This window comes from Trypanosoma brucei, chromosome 9 (assembly GCF_000002445.2).
Source record: "Trypanosoma brucei brucei TREU927 chromosome 9, whole genome shotgun sequence".
Taxonomy (NCBI): domain Eukaryota; phylum Euglenozoa; class Kinetoplastea; order Trypanosomatida; family Trypanosomatidae; genus Trypanosoma; species Trypanosoma brucei.
In genome coordinates, this window is record NC_007282.1 from 2,303,012 (window position 1) to 2,322,387 (window position 19,376).

A 19,376-nucleotide genomic window follows, 5' to 3' on the forward strand; every position below is an offset into this window, starting at 1 on the left:
GAGACCTCACCAGTTAAGTTAGTGCTAGAGTGCGCGCACGCAGACGAAGCCTCGGTATGTGCCTTCAAAAGAAAATAAATTTGCAACCTACCTGTAAGCAAACACACACACACACACACACTTTGGGTTGTATTTTTCTCAGAGCTTAGTGAGTATGCACACACTGCGATTGTCTCCTCCTGTTTTCATAAATTTAACGCACCGTTCTTCGACTCGCTAACAAAAGTAGGTAATTGATCGCGTACACACACGGACAGTAATATTGATGGAACGGATAGCCTCCGGCCACAGAATGTCGATGCTGTTGTTAGGGGTCGGGCTACTCTGTTTGTATGGCTCCCTTCTGGTGAATGGGTTTGCCTTTGATCTGCCAGCCAATCAAAAACGGTGCTTCTCCGAGGAGGTTCCAAGTGGCACGGAGCTCCGCATCTCCTACGCGGCTTTGCCAGGGTACGCTCAGTTTGTGGATGCGTACGTCGTGGGGCCTGCGGGGAAGATGTACATGACAACCGTCGGCCAGGATCGCGGAAGCATGGTGGAGTACATCACAAAGGGTGGCGAGTTCACTCTTTGCTTGCTCTCTCGCGTAGCCACCGGCGTCAAGCAGTCGGAGGGAATGGCAAGGAGTGTGAGTGTCGACTTTCGACTCGGAAGCGGAAAGAACGATTACGCAAATCTCACCGGCAAGGAGAAGCTACGGCCCATAGAAGTGGAGTTGCGGGTGTTAGAAGATGCAGTGCGCTCCCTCCACACAGAGTGCCTGTACTATCGGGAAAAAGAAGCAGAGATGCGCAATGCAAATGAGTCTGTGATTGCGAAGGTGGCCTTCTGTGCCGCGGCTATCATTACTTTCTTCATCATCTTTTCCTTGTGGGAAATGTGGCACCTTAAGCGATACTTCCGAAAGAAGCGACTTATTGACTAATTGGCCACGCCGATTGTTTCTGTGGTTACCTGACTGCGCAATCTTGTGCCTGCACGCGTTGAGCGGAGAAGGGAGGAAATAAGGGTGGTCTTTCCCAGTGGGATGGTCCTGTGTATGAATGGGCACGCGTGAGGAAACTTACCAGTACCGACGTGAGCGTTGCGGTTTGGACAGGTTCCCCCGTGCACAAAACGCAAATATTAATATATATGTTTATTTACATGTATACTCCCTCCTTCGCAGTATGAGCGGGAAACAAGTGAACAACCGTGAGCCTGAAAAAGAACGCGGAAGAGGGAAGTGTACGTTGAGAAACATACGACGAACCATTGACGAGAAGGAAAATGTGTAGGGGAAAGGGGACGGAGGTAAAGCCAGTGTGACCCGGTGTTACGAGCGAGTTCAACTGCGTGATTTTTGTTAATTGTGTGGGGCGCTGTAATTCCCTTTGCTACTTTCATGCGTGATCTTACTTTATGTTTTAATTCATGTTCGCTGTGTCATGTGTGCGTGTGTGTTTGATCCTTCTTGCTTTTTCTTCTTTTCCTCCTTCACACCGACATATGTTTGCGCACTGTGGAACTGCAGCCGTAAGCACGCCGCATGAATGCAGGGCGAAGTGCCAACAATATTATGTGAAAGGGCGGAAACGCAGCTCACGCAACTGAACCATCTTTCACACGCCCTGCGTTCTGTGACCTTCGGCGACGTGGTCTCATTCGACCCGGCATGCGGAAAAATTTGTTTGGGTGAGAACTGTGTGAAGAATGCCGAGACCCTGAAAGCGGTGGGATGTTCAATTGCGGACGCGGTAGCGGAGCTTGCGAGAGCGGTAGAGGGCCAGCTGACCGAGTTCTTTGCTTATATGAAGCAGAAAGAGAAAGAGTCGATATCGGCCGTTCTTTCGGGTGGTGCGAAGGTGTCTGGGGAAATACGGAAGGCAAATCAAGAGGTCCGCGAGGGGAGTGAAGATACACCTCGGCCCAACCCAGCATTGTGTCGGGGCCCACTTTCCCTTTATCATGCTGAGCTGAAGGCGGGAGCCACATCGTTGAAAACATGTCTCTTCCTCATGATGGAGTCGCTCCTCACACGGGTGATGGGATGCCGGGCCGCGCTTTATCTCCGCTGTCGCAGCGAAGGGACCGCCACTCTTCGCCGCGTCCTTCACATCAACGCGCATCGTTTTCCGCAGGAAGTTCGCGACAGTGACGCTCGGCCACTCATAGACGCGATGGAGGGATGTCTAGCGCTCAATATAAGGGTCCGCACGGTTAGCTTGGATACTGCTGCAGAGGAACAGGGTCATAACTTTCATCCTTTTAGGGGAAAGGAAGGTAATTCCATAGCTATCAACCGCGGTATGGTATTTCCCATTTCCAACTACGGCTGTATTATCATCGCTGACAAATACCCTACTGCGTCACATCACTTCTCCACCTCCGACGAATATCAGGCTTGGGCATTTGCCTCGGTTTCCGAAGGCATGATGTGCCGGTATCACCCTCGCGTGCTTCTTGACTCCTTCAGCGTGAGGCCCACGAAGGTGCCTGAAAACTGCTCAAACTTACCGCCAATATCGACACGCCTTCACGTCCGCCACGAGGAGGAAAGAAAAGGCGCCGACCTGGGAGCAATCTGGGAAGCGGTGCCACCAGCAGCAATGGCGCTCAAGGTCATGCGCGTCACGCGTATAGGCACGAGCGCCTCACCAACTCTGAACGAAGGCTACAACGAACTAAACTACAGCGGCATGCTCCGGGATGTGGGAGCACACATACGGGATCTGGAAGAGGCGTATGGGAAACTATCCGCCCAGTTATTTGAAGCAAAAGAAACAATGGATAAGGCACACTGCGAGTTGAACAGGAAGAGGAAACAACAGAGTAAGCTGGAGTCAGATATTCACTTCATGCGGTCATTGCTTCACGCAGAGGGCATTAAGACCCCAAAACGCTAACATAGCATGGGGGGGAGTGGATGTATAAATTAATAATCAAGTGGAAAAGTAAGAATATGGGAACATGTGTAGACAAAAGGATATTGCTTTATTGAAAACATCAAATGTGTTGTAGTGAATCAATATACGTGCATACGAATAAACAGGACAGGAAGTATATGCTTGGAATGCTAAATCAAAAGTGAGACGGGTTAATCACTTAAGGATAGTAGTACACGTAGAATTAAAATAGGTATCGTACTTTTCCATCGGCAACAAAAATGCTCTCTTCTACACAATTCCTTCTTCCACAATAAACGCGCACGCACAAAAAAAGGTGGGACCACAAAACCAGAACTTTCACGCAAAGATGACATTCGTTAAGGTTGTGAAGAACAAGGCGTACTACAAGCGGTTCCAGGTGAAGTACCGCCGCCGCCGCGAGGGGAAGACGGATTACCACGCACGCCGCCGCATGGTGCTGCAGGACAAGACAAAGTTCGGGACCCCGAAGTACCGTTTGGTGGTGCGCATCACGAACCGCGACGTGATTGCCCAGATCGTCCACGCGAAGGTTGTTGGCGACGAGGTTGTAATGGCGGCTTACTCGCACGAACTGCCACTGTTCGGCATCGAGCACGGACTGACAAACTACGCTGCTGCCTATGCCACTGGATTGTTGGTTGCCCGCCGCATGCTGGCGAAACTCGGACTCGCGGAAAAGTTTGTCGGCGTGAAGGAAGTGGATGGTTCATACGCCGCTGTGCGCACGAAGGACGACGACCAGGGCGATGACGAGTCACGCTTCCCCTTCAAGGCGATCCTTGACGTGGGTCTGGCCCGCACAACAACTGGCGCTCGCGTGTTCGGTGTGTTGAAGGGTGCTGTGGATGGTGGCCTCGCCGTACCTCACCGCCCCAATCGGTTCCCCGGTTACAACAAGGAGAGTGATGCGCTCAACGCAAAGGTACACCGCGATCGTATCTTCGGCCGCCACGTTGCGGATTATCTGAAGCAGGTGCGTGAGGAGGCAAGCTCAAACCCCGACGAAAAGACTTGCCAGTTCTCCAAGTTTATCGCGGCAAAGGTTTCGCCCGACGACATGGAGGGCATGTACAAACGTGCGCACGCTGCCATCCGTGCTGACCCAACGAAGCGACGTGCCAAGAAGGAGCGCCCCGCTGAGGCGAAACCGAAGAAGTACAACACGGTGAAGCTAACTGGTGCCGAGAAGAAGGCCGCAGCGAAAGCAAAGGTTGCCGCTGTGATTGAGCGCATCCGTGACCGTGCGAAGTAAGGTACTTGGCGCAACTTCCTGTCATGTGTTGCTCCAGGTGGAAGACACGCTCTGTAGTGAGCTAACCCGGGGCGGATCAGACGCGGTGCCGGCGTGACAATCCCACCTACTTTTTATTTTGATGGATAATATTTTTTTCACCTTATTTGTCGGCTCTAACCCACACGGCTGCTGTAGTTTGTTTATGACAACGTGCCTTAGGATCCTTCCGGTACCTTGTACCTTTCCCTCGTACCTGAAATTGTTTCTCCGTCTTTCCCCCTGTTTTGGATCCATCTTCCTTTCACCTCGTTGACGTACTCACTCGTTAACGCACACATATATGAATTCAGAAAGAGTCCCGAAACGAGGATGACATTCGTTAAGGTTGTGAAGAACAAGGCGTACTACAAGCGGTTCCAGGTGAAGTACCGCCGCCGCCGCGAGGGGAAGACGGATTACCACGCACGCCGCCGCATGGTGCTGCAGGACAAGACAAAGTTCGGGACCCCGAAGTACCGTTTGGTGGTGCGCATCACGAACCGCGACGTGATTGCCCAGATCGTCCACGCGAAGGTTGTTGGCGACGAGGTTGTAATGGCGGCTTACTCGCACGAACTGCCACTGTTCGGCATCGAGCACGGACTGACAAACTACGCTGCTGCCTATGCCACTGGATTGTTGGTTGCCCGCCGCATGCTGGCGAAACTCGGACTCGCGGAAAAGTTTGTCGGCGTGAAGGAAGTGGATGGTTCATACGCCGCTGTGCGCACGAAGGACGACGACCAGGGCGATGACGAGTCACGCTTCCCCTTCAAGGCGATCCTTGACGTGGGTCTGGCCCGCACAACAACTGGCGCTCGCGTGTTCGGTGTGTTGAAGGGTGCTGTGGATGGTGGCCTCGCCGTACCTCACCGCCCCAATCGGTTCCCCGGTTACAACAAGGAGAGTGATGCGCTCAACGCAAAGGTACACCGCGATCGTATCTTCGGCCGCCACGTTGCGGATTATCTGAAGCAGGTGCGTGAGGAGGCAAGCTCAAACCCCGACGAAAAGACTTGCCAGTTCTCCAAGTTTATCGCGGCAAAGGTTTCGCCCGACGACATGGAGGGCATGTACAAACGTGCGCATGCTGCCATCCGTGCTGACCCAACGAAGCGACGTGCCAAGAAGGAGCGCCCCGCTGAGGCGAAACCGAAGAAGTACAACACGGTGAAGCTAACTGGTGCCGAGAAGAAGGCCGCAGCGAAAGCAAAGGTTGCCGCTGTGATTGAGCGCATCCGTGACCGTGCGAAGTAAGGTACTTGGCGCAACTTCCTCTCGTTTTCCTTTACACTCTTTCATTTTATTTACTATTTTCTGTCTTATTGTGTTAAATACATAATGGTGTGTCTTCGTGCTAGCAGTGCCGTGCGCGTGATTGTCGCCGTGAGACGTTCAGCTTTTTGTTGTTTTCGTGCCTTTTCTTAACGATTTTGCTTGCTTTTTCATGTCACACTCTGTTTACTATTACTTTACTTTTGAAAGTAGTCCAGCGCCAATGGGATCGTTTATGTATTTGAACGAGCTATGGAAGAAGAAGTCTTCCGACGTAATGCGGTTCATCCAGCGTGTTCGTGCGTGGGAGTTCCGTCACCAGCACACGATTGTGCGGCTGCGTCGCCCCACACGCCCTGAGAAGGCCCGTATGGTTGGCTACAAGACCAAACAGGGTTATGTTGTGTTCCGCGTCCGTGTGCGACGTGGTGGACGCAAGCGCCCCGTACACAAGGGTATCACGTACGGTAAACCCAACACTGCTGGTGTGCTCGGCAGGAAGCTGAACAAGAACAACCGCGTTGTCGCCGAACAGCGTCTTGGAAAGAAGTACGGAAACCTGCGCGTGCTCAACTCCTATTGGGTAAATGCAGACTCGACATTCCTGTGGTATGAAGTGGTGGCGGTGGACCCGATGCACCGCGCCATTCGCCGTGACCCGCGCATCAATTGGATCGTCAATGCTGTGCACAAGCACCGTGAGCAACGTGGTCTTACATCTGCGGGTCGCAAGCACCGCGGACTACGGCAGAAGGGCCACAAGGCCTCCAAGCTCCGCCCGTCTCGCCGTGCAGCGTGGCGCCGCAACAACCGCATGGTGTTCCTCCGCAAGCGTTAAGGATGCATCATCAGCACGTGACTGGATGTATTCTGTCCATTTCGCTGTCCGCGTTCTACATTCATTTCTTACGGTTCTTTTCCTACGTTTCATTTGACTAACAAAAAGGAAAAAAAGATAAGCTTTCGCTCCTTTGTGTCCCCTCCTATGCGGCGTGCGAGGGTTTCCGTGCTTGCGGCTGTTGTATTTGAACTTCCTGCCTTGTCTTTAATGTCTCTTGCTTTCCTTCCCTGTTCTCTTCCCCTCGCACTCCCTCATACAAATACATTTATTTGTATGTTGTATACATGTGCAACGTGCAAACGACTTCCATCGTGAAAGAAACCACAAGTTGAAATGGCAGCTACCAAGAGAGAGGCCCCCGTCCCGCGCACGGGTATTATTGCCGGCTTCAACAAGGGCTACAAAACAACCCGTCGCGCCCGCCGCCCGTCATCCAACGATCGCTACGCCCTCCCCCACAAAAAGTTGCGTGCCGTGAAGGCCATCATCAGCGACCTCGTCGGCTTCTCGCCCATGGAGAGGCGCGTACAGGAGTTGCTTCGAGTGGGAAAGGATAAGCGCGCACTAAAGTTCTGCAAGAAGCGCCTCGGCAGCATCAAAGCAGCGAAGAAGCGCCGCGCGAAGGTGGAGGAGGCTCTCCGCCAGCAGACCAAAAAGAAGTAGTAAGCGTCACCGTGGTTTGTTGTTTTTAACACTTTTTGTGGTTTCACTGTCTAGTTTTTATACGTTTCTGAATCTGTTTTGAAGGTGTTTACACTTCTTCCACACTGTCGCGTCTCAGTGATGGACGTTTGGTCAGTGAAACGCGGCAGGCGGAATGAGTCAACGTACCGTTTGTTCACCCTAGCAATACACAATTTGTGATCATCAACATTTTTCTTCCCTTCGATTCTTTTTGTCTCCCCTTGTCCGCAAGGGCCTACTAGTTTCTGTTAACATTTCACTAGTACTAGCTTATGCTCCAAGTATTTGCTTGTGATGGGGAATAATGCCCATTTGCGGCGTTCTAAGTTCCGCTGTCTACCCTTTTGTATGTGATAGCTGCACGCCACGGCTCTGCTGAGGGGTGGGGTTTCTCTCGTTTCCTGATAGCGACGTTTCACGCTCACGCATGTGCTCACTAGTGCTGATTGTGCGGTAACAGTTTGTTTCTTTTTTTCATATGAGTTTGTGTGCGTTTCAGCTCAGTAGACGAACGCAGCGATGCTGGCAGGTAAGATAGAACAACGGCATTGTAGGACAGTTACCATCGCGGATTCTGTAGATGCTTCGCATCACGTGAAACATAGGCATATTTTAGAGCGACTGCTCTCCACGGTTGGAAGAGAAACTACCTTTTGCGCTGCACCCACTTTTTTTCTTTACTGATGTTGGTTGTTTTCGTCAGAATATTTGTCTTTTAGCTTTATCTCAATGTCCCCGCGCACATTTGAAGAGGAAAGTGGTGTCCTTTTTACTCGCCGTGCGCTAACGGCGGTCCGTCACCTTTCAATGGCCCCTATTTGGGGAATGAGTCCCATTAGTACGTTATTGAAAAAAATTTGATTACCCCTTTACTTCCCTCCATCGCATCCACCACCTTACGGAGCATTCCATCGGCCAGCTTTATTATTATTTTGTCCGTTGTGGCATTCTGCTGCACTGTTATCGCCTCCCTCTTTTCCCACCTTGAATCTGTTTACTTAGACTGAGGGTTTACCAAGGGCGCTACAGGTAGCGCAACGAATGGAGTGCTCTGTGCACTCGCCATGCGGTCGGTATGTCGTAAGCTACAGGAATGCTGGCGACACGTTGCACATAAATGCTGTTCCCAAACCCGTGGCGGTGGAACCCGGAGCGGAAACTATCCACTACATTGCCGTCCTGGGCGAAAGTCACATTGCTGAAATATCAGCGGCGGCAGGAGTACGCAAGGACTTCACCGCGTTCTCCGATATGATTTATAACGCAATGATCGGTCGGTCGCCATGTGTGCGTTTTTTTATTGAGACATGCAGTGAAATGCGGACTCGCATCGCTACGGAAGTGGCACAACGACAGCACGCCTCAAAAGGGCCTGGTGTCGATGAGGAACAACCAGCAAACACCAGTATGGATGATAGCGGTAGTGGAAACAACAGTCTACTGTCCGAATCAGCTCGCAGTCAGCGGTTTTTCACTCTGGACTATGATGTGGACTTCACCCGTGCCATGTTCCCCGTTCCGCTCGTTGCAACGGAAGGTGGAGCCAACTCTAACAATGGAGAGCGGCAAACCGGACTTGTGAGAGCCGCTGGCCAGCAACAGCAACAGCACGGGGTCGCGGCAATACCAAACTGCGCTCCAGCGGCTGTTAAAAGCGATGACAACGAAGTGGCAAAGTGGCGGACGGAGAATGAGAAACTGAGGCGGGAGAACGACGCCCTCACACGGTTGTGCAAGGAGAAGATGCTTGAGATGCAGCGGCTGTGCGAAGATTTTCAGTTGCGCGTGGAGACTGTGAAGGAGGTGGAACGGCTAAAGAAAAAACTGGTGGAATTGCGCACGCGGGCTACCCGTGCAGAGGAAGAGAGAGATGAGGCACAGGCAGCTTTAGCTCGCATTCGACGTGAGCATCAGCGTCTGCAGCGCAGTAGGACACCGCAAGGCCGAATTGAGCACCAAAGCGAGAAATCCACTCGGCAGCGCTCTCGGTTTGACACCCCTCCTGTTGTGCGTGGCCGCCCCACCTCACGCGGTGGCGCGCGGGATTCGCCGCTGCTGAGGAGACTAAGCAGTGGACGCAAACAGACGCACTGCATGCCACGCAACCGGTCAGCGAGTAGTGAAGGCCTAACAGTAACGAAGCGACGCCTTTGGAATGGAAGTGGCAGCAGTGGACCGCCGTCGCGTTCGAGTTCGTGTGGCAGCTGCGAGCGACTGTATCGCAGTCCCACCGCGAGCAGTAGCCAACGTGAGCGCTGCACAGCAAAATATTTTGCGTCCCGTGCGGTGTTCTTCTGAGTGGAAGAAAGGCGAATTCAGCGAAGGATAGAAAAGTATAAGCGTACGTGTATACGATAGAACCTGCGTGTGAAAAAAGAAAGTACGTTAGACGACAGTGCTTAAGGGGGGAGGGGAGGAAGGAACCAAAACATAGATACATAGAAACACAATATTGCCTTCGATTGTAAGATGACTGCCACATGAATACGCATACTTCGATGCATTGGCGTCTCCTCACCACAAGTAACTTCCCAAATGCATCCCTCCTGCGCTGCAGGCACATATATATAATATATATGCTTCGCTATACTCTTCCTCCCTACGATGCACTTTGTCTTGTCACCATTGTTTTTTTTTGTGTGTGTGTGCTACGACTGCCGTGTTGATTTCTTCCCCTCTAATCTTTTTAGGCGTCACCGCAACTATTAGTGACTAGCTCGTCGGGCGATGCTTGCTGCTACCCGAAGTTTGGGCGGGCTCTACAAGGTGCCTGGACGCAAATCCCTCGGTGAGATTTGCAAGCTCAGCCTGCTTGAGGCAACGCCAGAACCTCAGTTAGCCACAATATGGAATGAACACCACAAGCAGTTCGTCCAATACTGGGGCCGAACCATCTCGGCTGATGCGTACTACGCTCTGCAGCCGCGTCTTAAGCAGTCACCGTACTTTGTCATTCCGGTGTTCCGAACGAAGGGACTATTTAACGTGGTGACAAACTGGGACCGCGATCTTGTTGGTGTCGCGCCACTTGCGGAGTGGCAAGAGAAGCAAGACAGCGCGCAGGTACACATGACAATTCAGTTCTTTACGGAACTGGCACGCACAAAACGGATGGTGATGGTGCGGTGTGAGATTAAAGACAAGGTGTTTGTCCGCCAGGACTGCGTGTTTGTAACGCAGATGCTGCTGAAGTATTACTCCGATCCTCAACTATACGAGATGTGGGTGGAGGTGTTTAATAAGCGTCCAACCCAGTTTGATTATCACATGTACCTGCGGAACATGAAAGATGAAGCGAAGCGGGATGATATACGCATCGAGGACAAGAAGGCGCAGGTGAGGATGGACGCCTACGGGCCGGTGATTGACACGCCGCCGGATGCCATCGCGCAGCAGATATTAAAAAGTGTTGATTCTGGCGCGCCACCACCAGGAGAGAGTCTTAACGGCTGCAATGGATATAGGAAAGAGTAGTGTTGCTGTCGAATATGACAGTTACAAAGCCCATTGGATCGTTCCTTAAGGGATATTTGTGTGTCTGCTTTTGTGCCTGTGAGTGTAATTTACTGTGAAGAGTTTGTGAGGGCCCACCGCCTTCCTTGTGGCCGTTATCGTTACTATCATCGCTACCATCGCTGTTGTCGCTTCTACTCTTCCCTTTGTGTTGTTGACACCCTCCCCTCCCCTGCCGTTCCTCTTGCATGTCCCGTCTGTTACTACTATTCGTTATTTCAATACATTTAGGTTTTTATAAATTTGTTTGTTCTCTCTCTGTATAAGGGCGTGTGAAGTCCACACAGAAATGGGTGCGACGGTGATGATGAAAGTGGATGAACTGGGGACGATGGATGTAACACTGAAGTAACTGGTGACATGTCTACCGCAACATATGATCGAGCGAGGATGTGTGTGTGTGTTTCTCGTTGCACCATTTTCGTTGTGTGTTGCAGCCAAGATGAGGACTGTTGAGCCGGTTTCCCGTAACGCTTGTGGGGTATATGATAAAGAGGGCCATACATGATGAGCTGAAACAGTCTGTGGGAAGGATGGAAAGGTGGTTCACTGCACGTTTGCTTGTCACTGCACATTGGAGCTATATGCATATGCATGCATGTTAACAAACAAGTGAACAATACCTGTTATTCGAAGTTAATGTCTGATATTAGGCGTTGGCGCGTCGCACCTTGCAATACTCGCTTTGCATATTATTATTAGTTTTTGCAGCTGACACCTTTCCCTTCCCTTTCGCTGTACTTTTGGTCACCATTACTTTTTGTTCCGTTACGTGAATTCCAAATATTTCTTTTTTTTTTTTTTAAAACCCTCGGACTCGCAACCACGCCAATGCACTTGCATACACGAGCGCATCACATGATTATTTGAAAGAGCGATAAAACGAGGGTTGAAAAAAACAAAAAAAAAGGGAAACATCCATGCCGGACGTTGCCGAACACATAAAACGCCAGTGTGGCTTGCAGTCGACTGTGGTAAGTGGTAGGTTTAAAGATGCATTAGACGAAGCGCAGTGTCGACCGGCGTATCTCCTGATCTACTTGCATTGCCCAACGCATGAGGACACACCGGCTTTCCTCAGTGAAGTCCTCCCCAACCCGCCGTTACGTGAACTGATTGAGTCCCGCTTTGTTTTGTACGCGGCCTCTGTGATGGAGCCTGAGGGATATCGTCTCTCACTGGAGTTCGAAGCAACAACATTTCCCTTCCTTGCTGTGACTCTGCGGCGCGAAACGGTGCTGACAGTGAAGGGGCTGTGCTGCGCGCGGGACCTAGTGAAATACTTTCAAGCGATGTTTGATCGATTTGATGGTGTGCTTGCTGAGGAAATTCATCTGAGACATGAACGGGAGGAGAGAATGCGGGCCCGCACGGACGATGAGCGCCACATTGCCGAGATGCAGGCAGTTGATCGCAAACGGATTGAGGAATTCGAAAAAAAGAAGAGGGACAAGGTCATGAGGTTGCTCCTGGAGAGTGAGGAAATGAGGCGGAAGTTGGAAGAGGAAGAAGAGGAATGTGACCGACGACAGCATGAGGAAATGTTTATTCAGACACGATCTGACATTGCCCGCACCGAGGCAGAGATGCGACTCGCGCCTGAGCCACCCGCTGATGCCGATGTGTCGACAACAACATTTATTAGTTTTAGGTCGTTGAGTGGGAAGCAGAGCAAGCGCCGCTTCTACCTTAGTGACAGACTCAGTAACCTTAGGGAATACGGCAAAACGCTTGAGGATTACGACGGTTGCAACTTTCAGCTTGTCGTCGGTCACCCACCGCGGGCGCTGGAAACGGAGAGTGACAAAACCATTGGCGATGAGCCAACTCTTTTTCCACGAGCAGTAGTAATGATGCGTCGCCTGTGAAATAGTTGAGGGTCAACAAAAAAGGAAAAAGGGAAATGAAGGGATTCCCCCACCCTTTTCATCGGACTGCACGCTGCCGTGTCCGCGCCTCCGTATCTCCAAGCGGTTACTGCTTCCAGCGGCCAGAGGAGGCACACCGGAAGTTGATATTTGGGGAACCGGCCCCTTCGGGGTTAACAAACCACAATTTGTTTGTGGGCTGTAGGCCGCATGCTGCGATATTTGTGTTGGCGTTTTTCCGCTCTTGTGGAAAAGAGGGTCGATGGGATAAATGAAAGGAATTGCGCTGGAGGGTCATATATACAATTTTATTCTTTACTTTTGCCTTCGTCACCATTATCGGTTGCACTGGTTCCGCCCTCTGCCTTTTGCAGGATCTTCATGCCTTTCTTTTGTTCCTTCGTTCACTGGTCCCCACATGCGGGGGCGTCGCTGAATCTACCCTTGGATGTTGCTCACCTACTTTTTGTTTTGTTTGTTTGTTTGTTCGTGTCAACCGTTGTTTCCTCGTATCAGCACGGCAACAGAGAGAATGGTTCGGTTTCAGCCATGGAGCATGGCCGTGCAAACTCGCTTTAAGTGGCGGCACAAGGAGACGGACCGCTGGCGGCGACTAATGGACGCGACTTGTGTTCCCCTAGACTGGATCGGACAGACTCGGGGCCCATCCTTCACACAATACAGCGGGCACTGGACACATCTACTCACCTGCGCGCATGTCATCACGCCATGGGACTATCCAAATTTTTATCCCCCGAAAGGCCCGACGCGGTTTGTGTCCCGCATAACCCTCGCTGACACCATGACACAGGTTCGCCTTGTTTCACTGCAAGGTAACGCGGTTTACAAGCACTTCACTTCAAATCAACACGTGTTTGTGCACTCCAACCCACGACTTGATCTCTGCGTCTTACACCCCGAGCAGAATCTGCGGCGCAGTGGAGAGATGAAGATGTTGTGGATGCAAAATGAAGGGCATGTTACGCGACCCCGCCTGGAGCTTGTAAAACCGCTGGAGGTGGGGGATCATGTTTGGGTATATGGCATGACGGCCCATGAATCCCTTTTTGATGAGGAAGGAGGACCGGAACCCCTCATGATCCCAACGGGAATCCGAGCTCGCGTGCATGCCTTGACACGGGAACATTTCTTTATCGACACAAAGTCTATTGAAGGTGCTGAACGAGGGTGTGTGGGTATGGGAATGTGCGGCTCTGCTGTGATGCGTAATGGACGTTGTGTTGGGATGTTAACGGCAACTGTACATGAGGAAAGTGACTGTAAGGAGCTTGCTGGCACTGCCATGTGTACCTACGCCTCAGACATCTTTGAGTTTCTACTGGAGGTAGAGCGACAGATGAAGGCATTACCCCCAAGTCTAAACCGCCAGGAGACCATGTTTCAGCAGCGTCGCCGCGGCGAGGGATCGGAGGAATATGAGAAACAGCGTGAGACAGAAGGCAAGGAATGGGATTTGGACCATACGAGGCTGGCACGCCACATACCCGTACCCGTATCGCTGTGGCATATGGAAGAGAAATGGATAACAGAGGAAGATTACATGACAAACAAAGTGTTCGGTCGTGGAGGGCCATTTAACCAGGAAACTCAGGAAAATATTCTTGGATACGACATGAACTCGTCTAAATCATACGGGGAGCGGCCCGGGGATATCGCCTCCGTGTCTACTGCAACGCAAGACGGTAAACCAACAATGCAAGGCGAGCGGAAGGATTACAGCCCAACTGGAATCTACGCCGATCACGAAGACTTCAAGACAAGTGATGTGTGGGACTACAACGTCAGCTCGGAATTGCGGTCGCTCTTTGACAAGGGCGTTGACGCCAAAGATGCCCACAGTCTCAATATGATGCGCAAGTCACTCGAGAATATCCGTGCACAGCGTGCAATGGAAAAAATGAAAGAAACAGTAATGAAAGCCCCAGGTCACAGTGAAGACCCCCTCAATGTGGGAAGCATGGGTCGGTACGACGTCAATATGGAAGAAAGCAGTGCCCAGGCGTTCACTCCAGACATGGATGATGAGGTACGGGCCGCAGCGCGAAAGGAAGAAAAGTACCATGAGGAGCTGCGGCGGCGGCATGGCAACAAAGCGCGGCCATTTGGTGACGAAGATCTGAGAGGATTGTGGGAACCTCATTAAGGGATGATATTTCTGCGAGTGAGTAAGCAGAGGTATGGAAAAAGGAAAGGATTTGGCAGCCACGGGGAAGAAAGCAAAAAAAAAAAACGGGTTACCGTTTAGGAAGTGGAGAACTCACTCGTGCGTGCCCTTATGCGAAGGGGACGGGGTGCCTCGTTTTTCATGGGTCGCGCTGACGGCGTCCGCAAACATCGGGTGAAGCATCATCACTTCTCGCCCCCTCCTTTCCTTTTTCTTTTTCACTTAGTTGGCATTCCATTATACTACACGCTGTTGGGGGTTTGTCATCATTACACCACCATTCTTTGTGTACATTCTCGTTTAATATCGTTATTTGCCACTGAAGCGCACTCTTCCAAGTTCAGAGACACAGTTGGTAGTCATTTATACATCATACGTATATGTTATACATATTGCCCCTTACTGCGGGTTCGAAATGCCCCTGGTGTTGACCCTCTCCTTGACTCACTCTGTCCCGCGCATCTAAACATATGTGCATACAATATTAGGGTTGTGACACAGTAAGTTTGTTTTCTCTTTTAGTGAGAAGAAATTACCGCTCTTTCGCCGCTGGTGATGAATCCAAGTGCCCAGCCGTGGTATCCCCCGGCGGAGTTGGTGCTTGGCGCACCGACGGCTGGCTTAACGGCGGTGCGTTGGCAAAACGATCCGTACCGTTCACGAATAGCCAGGTGTCCGCCTCCGCCGCTTTGCGGTGACGATGATTTCATTTCGTTGCGAATCGAGTCCCTTGTGCCGGTGGCAGGGACCAAAACGGATTCACCGATTCCAGCTGCTTTGACAGCAGCAGCAGCGGCCGCAGTGTTGCCGACAGCGGTGCAGGTGCCCGTGACTAAAGGTCAACCATACCGCAGCAGCGGAGTCACTTTCGCAAGTGTACCCACGCAGGCGGAGGCACGCCTTCAGAAGCGATCACAACCAGTAAGTCGTTGCCAGGCAGATCTAAAACCCTTGTGGCGCAGCTTCGCCACCGTGTCGTCTCTGGACTCTCAAGGCGATTCTCAAGAAATCGAAGGCGCCACAACAGAGGAAAAATGCTGCGCTGCACGTGTTCGGCCTGCAAGGCCCAAGGTGCCAATCCCGCGTCCTCGATCGCAGCTTAATGCGGACAACGCTTTTGCAGCCGCCCGCAACCTCAACAAAACGGTGTTGGCGGGTAGTTTAGATATCAACCCGCACACGCCAGCATCGACACCTAATGACTCGAGCCCCGACCAAACCTCCGAAACCCCTGCCGTCTCTGCGAGTGGGACAGACACCACAACTACCGACGGTGAAAATAATACATGCACGACCTCTTCTCCCACAGACGTTGGTGCATCAACAGGCCGCAACAACACTTGCTCGGAGGATGCCGAAGAGCCCAGCTGCGAAGTCATCAGCGTGAAGAGCACGGCCCAGGAAGCAGATGTTGACGAGAAGCCGCAATGTCTGGCGAACCGCGCGCCACCGGGCCCAACCGCATCCAAAAAGACACGATTGAAGCCAAAGTCTGAGAAGTGGACAATCGTCGGGGGTAAGGCAGGAGTGGCACTCGCTTCCGTGCAGGCGGCAGTAGTGCCAGCGAAGAGGCCAACTGCGTCGATTGCCAGCACGAAGGCACGTGAGAGCGTGTCGCGTCACCGTACTCCGGATCCAAAAGCAAAAGAGCGCGTTAGGTCCAAGCAGCGGCAGTCGCAAGCCCAGCATAGGGAGGAAGTCAACAAATGTAGCAGCAAAGATGATGTCATCATCGAGCAAAAGTCGAAACGACAGCGGGATTCGCGGCGCCCGCGTGAGTGCTGGACTGATGAGGAACTTCTTGAAACCCTAATGAGTAGCACCACAATCTCTGCTCAGACGGGTGCATCCTCCAGTGGTAACAGTGGTGATGGTGCCGCGTCATTTGCCATTATGGGTGTCCCACTCGTTTGCGTTACACGAGGTGAGGAACTTCTCACGTCGCAGTCCTCGTCGCGGAGCGACGCGCGGCAGCGAAATGCACTTCGTTTGTTCATTCGTTCCCTCGCTATGTTTGAAACGTCCAACGCCAAGACACTGCTGCTGCAGCGTGCGCTAAATGGGCTGCCAGAGTCCTGCCATCACCAGTGCCCATCACTCGTTTGCGCTATCATGTTGGAAATGAGTGCAAGCTGTGTGGATGTGGAAAAAAGCCTCCAAACGTGCTATAAGGCATTGAGGCTGTCGGAGAGGCACAATTTAGACACGTTTGAAATGTTGTCGCGACTCGGCATTACGCGCACCCTTGCTCGGGTCGTTGACACAATGGATGCGCGGGAGAATTTAACACGAGCGGCACTGATTGCGATTGACCGCCTCGAAAAAGAGGCGCTCGGATGGATTGTGATGCAAATGGGTGTCACGCTGGAGATATCAGGACTTTTCCCTGACTCACTTGCTTGGTATGAGGTTGCTGAGCGCCTTGCTCGGTCTACTGGGCAGCAGAGACTTCTTTGTGAAGTACACTGCTGTCAGAGCATCGCCTACTCGGCAGTAGGAGAGCTGGAGCGCGCACAGCAGGCTTACGAGGCTTCACGGTTATTACTTTCCAACATTCATCGGCACTGCCATCAACGACCATTGCAGAACTATGCTCAACTGAAGTGTCAGCTCGGTGATATGGCGGGCGCGCTGCAGTTGCAGGAGGAGGAACTAGCTATCGCCAAGGAGCTGGGTGATACGCATGCCGCGTCGCGTTGTGTCGGCGCTATTGCATTAACAAAGCGGTTTCTTGGTCGCTATGACGAAGCGGCAGAGAATTACATGGAGGAGTTTAGCGTGCATTGTTCCCGCGACCCGCGGCAGGCGGTGGAATCGCTTACCGGCGCGGCATCCTGCTGGCGATTTGGCGGTCACGCGCAGAAAGCGTATGATTACTGTATCCGAGCCCTCACTCAAGCCCGTGACTGTCATGACCTCACTACCATCGCCAAAGCGCTCGCAGAGTTGGCAGAGACGGAGCTAAGCATGGACAGACTAGATGAAGCACAAGAACATCTGCGCGAGGCTCTCACCGCAGTATTCCGCGTGGACGATGCAGAGCAGAAGCAGTATCTTGTGAAGGCCGCGCTTTGTGAAGTGGAGTGGCGTTGTTGCAGTGCATTGGGCCAAGTGTACGCGCGCCGTGGTCAAGCATTTGAGGCCATGCAGTGTGCTGACCGCTGTCACGTGCCGAACACGGTACACATGGGGCGATTGCTGTTGCGGCGTCAGCGGTGCGCTGGAGCCATACATGACGCCACCAACCCTGAACTAGTCAGCAGGCAAAGTGTCGAACGGGTGCTCAAACATCCCACATTGAAAGGTTGGAATGTAGTCTGCTATTCACTTCCGTGGGCTGAGAAACTCGATTTTATGGTGTATGTGGTCATGCTGGACGCCGACAGCGGTGAGCTGAAGTGCGTGGCTCATCCGCTTGTCATGAGTGACGAGTTGGTGGCCTTTTTCTCTGGTCCTAATGCCTTGTGGGACTTATTGGATGCTCCCATGTTCACTGACACCGGGGACCGCATGTATGGCGATACACCGCTATGGCCGCAGCTGTACTCAAAGGTGGCATTTGACTTCCAGCAGAACCCAAGCAATGCGGAATGTCTTGTGTCGCTTCGTACGGATCCGCACTATTGCCTTCGTTTACTTTATGACAATTTTGTGCGGCCACTGGAAGCGGACGTTGCCGGAGCAGAAGGGCTGATGTTTGTCGCTGACGGCGTCTTCAGCCGAATTCCGTTTCATGCCCTTCACGATGGGAAGAAGTACCTCGCAGAGCGCTTTTGCACGAGCACTTGCTGCTCCATGGCGCTACTCTGCACGCACGCCGTGGAGGATGAAAGCATAAAAGCCGCAGTGACTCCACCTGCAAAAGCAACAGATGGTGGCAGCGAGGAATCCATGGGGGGGATGATTCCCAAACGTTACACCATAGTTGATGATGCCTCTCATAAGGTGGTGTTAATGGATTCCTTTGTTGAGGAGATGGTGGCTAAAAGCAATGACAGTTCTAATCCTGTTGGAGTGTGCGTCCGTCACTGGGTGGTTGATGAAAAGCAACCTGTGATTTCTTGCGTGGCGAACGAGCAGCAACTCATCGATGCGGCGTCATCAAGTGACAACTCCAAAGATGGAAACGGCGATATCAGTGCGGAGGCGGCGGGAAATGATGATCCCGACGTGTCTGCCACAAAGCACCTGCTGTCGTGCTTGCGGCGCCGTGGCAATGTCACTTCAGTACGTAACTCCCTCTACCGAGCCGTGCATGAGAACCCCGAGGGCGTGTTGGAGTTGCGCCTTCGTGTCGTGCCGGAGGTTAAGGAGGATTATTGCGGAACTTTTGTTGGTGCCTCATGCGATGTCTCCGCCAGCCACGCCAGTGAAGTGGCCAGCTCATGGGAGTTGCGAGGTTACGCACTTGTTTTATGTAGTGGCATCGGGACCTACGGAGGATTATCCATGCATGAGACGGGAGTGCCGGTGTATCGAGCACTTCAGTATGCGGGAGCTCGCTGCATGTTGTTGGCAGCTGGCAGTCGAGTGCCGCCATATGTTAAAGTTCCCGCTGCTGCTGCAGATGCGGCGCTGAATGGGCGGAGTGTTGCCGCAGCGCTGCGTGAGGCATATGTTCGAGCGATTGCGGCGGATGTACCGTTGGAGGATTGGTGCGGGTTTGCGCTGGTGGGCCTGCCGATCTCGTGATATTGCGGGAAATGTGTGATCGATCATATAAGGCGCCGAGTATTCACAAAATTATGCCGATTGTCTTCCATGTGGTGAACCAATCCCTGAAAGGAAGATGTAGAAGGAAAGAAAAAGAAAAAATAAAATAAAAGGA

General features: G+C 52.2%; 13 protein-coding genes across 13 annotated transcripts, besides 1 other annotated feature; 12 read left to right on the top strand and 1 right to left on the bottom strand.

Moving 5' to 3' along the window:
- The first annotated feature begins 101 nt into the window (after positions 1–101).
- Positions 102–121: a microsatellite.
- A 144-nt stretch (positions 122–265) lies between these two features.
- Positions 266–925, top strand: Tb09.244.2760 (cytosolic coat protein, putative; the record flags this gene model as incomplete). The annotated part of the gene is made up of 1 exon (XM_822566.1): positions 266–925. The coding sequence occupies one exon, from the start codon at positions 266–268 to the stop codon at positions 923–925; it is 660 nt and encodes a 219-aa protein (XP_827659.1).
- Positions 926–1,532: 607 nt separating this feature from the next.
- Tb09.244.2750 (hypothetical protein, conserved) lies at positions 1,533–2,885 on the top strand (the record flags this gene model as incomplete). Its single annotated transcript, XM_822567.1, has 1 exon — positions 1,533–2,885. One exon carries the CDS (start codon positions 1,533–1,535, stop codon positions 2,883–2,885), a length of 1,353 nt encoding a protein of 450 aa, XP_827660.1.
- A 349-nt stretch (positions 2,886–3,234) lies between these two features.
- Tb09.244.2740 (60S ribosomal protein L5, putative) lies at positions 3,235–4,161 on the top strand (the record flags this gene model as incomplete). Its single annotated transcript, XM_822568.1, has 1 exon — positions 3,235–4,161. The coding sequence occupies one exon, from the start codon at positions 3,235–3,237 to the stop codon at positions 4,159–4,161; it is 927 nt and encodes a 308-aa protein (XP_827661.1).
- Positions 4,162–4,512: 351 nt separating this feature from the next.
- On the top strand, positions 4,513–5,439 carry Tb09.244.2730 (60S ribosomal protein L5, putative; the record flags this gene model as incomplete). The annotated part of the gene is made up of 1 exon (XM_822569.1): positions 4,513–5,439. One exon carries the CDS (start codon positions 4,513–4,515, stop codon positions 5,437–5,439), a length of 927 nt encoding a protein of 308 aa, XP_827662.1.
- A 190-nt stretch (positions 5,440–5,629) lies between these two features.
- Tb09.244.2720 (ribosomal protein L15, putative) lies at positions 5,630–6,295 on the top strand (the record flags this gene model as incomplete). Its single annotated transcript, XM_822570.1, has 1 exon — positions 5,630–6,295. The coding sequence occupies one exon, from the start codon at positions 5,630–5,632 to the stop codon at positions 6,293–6,295; it is 666 nt and encodes a 221-aa protein (XP_827663.1).
- Positions 6,296–6,631: 336 nt separating this feature from the next.
- On the top strand, positions 6,632–6,961 carry Tb09.244.2725 (ribosomal protein L36, putative; the record flags this gene model as incomplete). The annotated part of the gene is made up of 1 exon (XM_822571.1): positions 6,632–6,961. The coding sequence occupies one exon, from the start codon at positions 6,632–6,634 to the stop codon at positions 6,959–6,961; it is 330 nt and encodes a 109-aa protein (XP_827664.1).
- Positions 6,962–8,023: 1,062 nt separating this feature from the next.
- On the top strand, positions 8,024–9,280 carry Tb09.244.2710 (hypothetical protein, conserved; the record flags this gene model as incomplete). The annotated part of the gene is made up of 1 exon (XM_822572.1): positions 8,024–9,280. One exon carries the CDS (start codon positions 8,024–8,026, stop codon positions 9,278–9,280), a length of 1,257 nt encoding a protein of 418 aa, XP_827665.1.
- Positions 9,281–9,709: 429 nt separating this feature from the next.
- Tb09.244.2700 (hypothetical protein, conserved) lies at positions 9,710–10,456 on the top strand (the record flags this gene model as incomplete). Its single annotated transcript, XM_822573.1, has 1 exon — positions 9,710–10,456. The coding sequence occupies one exon, from the start codon at positions 9,710–9,712 to the stop codon at positions 10,454–10,456; it is 747 nt and encodes a 248-aa protein (XP_827666.1).
- Positions 10,457–10,722: 266 nt separating this feature from the next.
- Tb09.244.2690 (hypothetical protein, unlikely) lies at positions 10,723–11,091 on the bottom strand (the record flags this gene model as incomplete). The annotated part of the gene is made up of 1 exon (XM_822574.1): positions 10,723–11,091. One exon carries the CDS (start codon positions 11,089–11,091, stop codon positions 10,723–10,725), a length of 369 nt encoding a protein of 122 aa, XP_827667.1.
- Positions 11,092–11,415: 324 nt separating this feature from the next.
- On the top strand, positions 11,416–12,363 carry Tb09.244.2680 (hypothetical protein, conserved; the record flags this gene model as incomplete). The annotated part of the gene is made up of 1 exon (XM_822575.1): positions 11,416–12,363. The coding sequence occupies one exon, from the start codon at positions 11,416–11,418 to the stop codon at positions 12,361–12,363; it is 948 nt and encodes a 315-aa protein (XP_827668.1).
- Positions 12,364–12,919: 556 nt separating this feature from the next.
- Positions 12,920–14,527, top strand: Tb09.244.2670 (hypothetical protein, conserved; the record flags this gene model as incomplete). Its single annotated transcript, XM_822576.1, has 1 exon — positions 12,920–14,527. The coding sequence occupies one exon, from the start codon at positions 12,920–12,922 to the stop codon at positions 14,525–14,527; it is 1,608 nt and encodes a 535-aa protein (XP_827669.1).
- Positions 14,528–14,659: 132 nt separating this feature from the next.
- Positions 14,660–15,052, top strand: Tb09.v1.0740 (hypothetical protein, unlikely; the record flags this gene model as incomplete). Its single annotated transcript, XM_822577.1, has 1 exon — positions 14,660–15,052. One exon carries the CDS (start codon positions 14,660–14,662, stop codon positions 15,050–15,052), a length of 393 nt encoding a protein of 130 aa, XP_827670.1.
- Positions 15,053–15,103: 51 nt separating this feature from the next.
- Tb09.244.2660 (hypothetical protein, conserved) lies at positions 15,104–19,240 on the top strand (the record flags this gene model as incomplete). Its single annotated transcript, XM_822578.1, has 1 exon — positions 15,104–19,240. One exon carries the CDS (start codon positions 15,104–15,106, stop codon positions 19,238–19,240), a length of 4,137 nt encoding a protein of 1,378 aa, XP_827671.1.
- Positions 19,241–19,376: the final 136 nt, after the last annotated feature.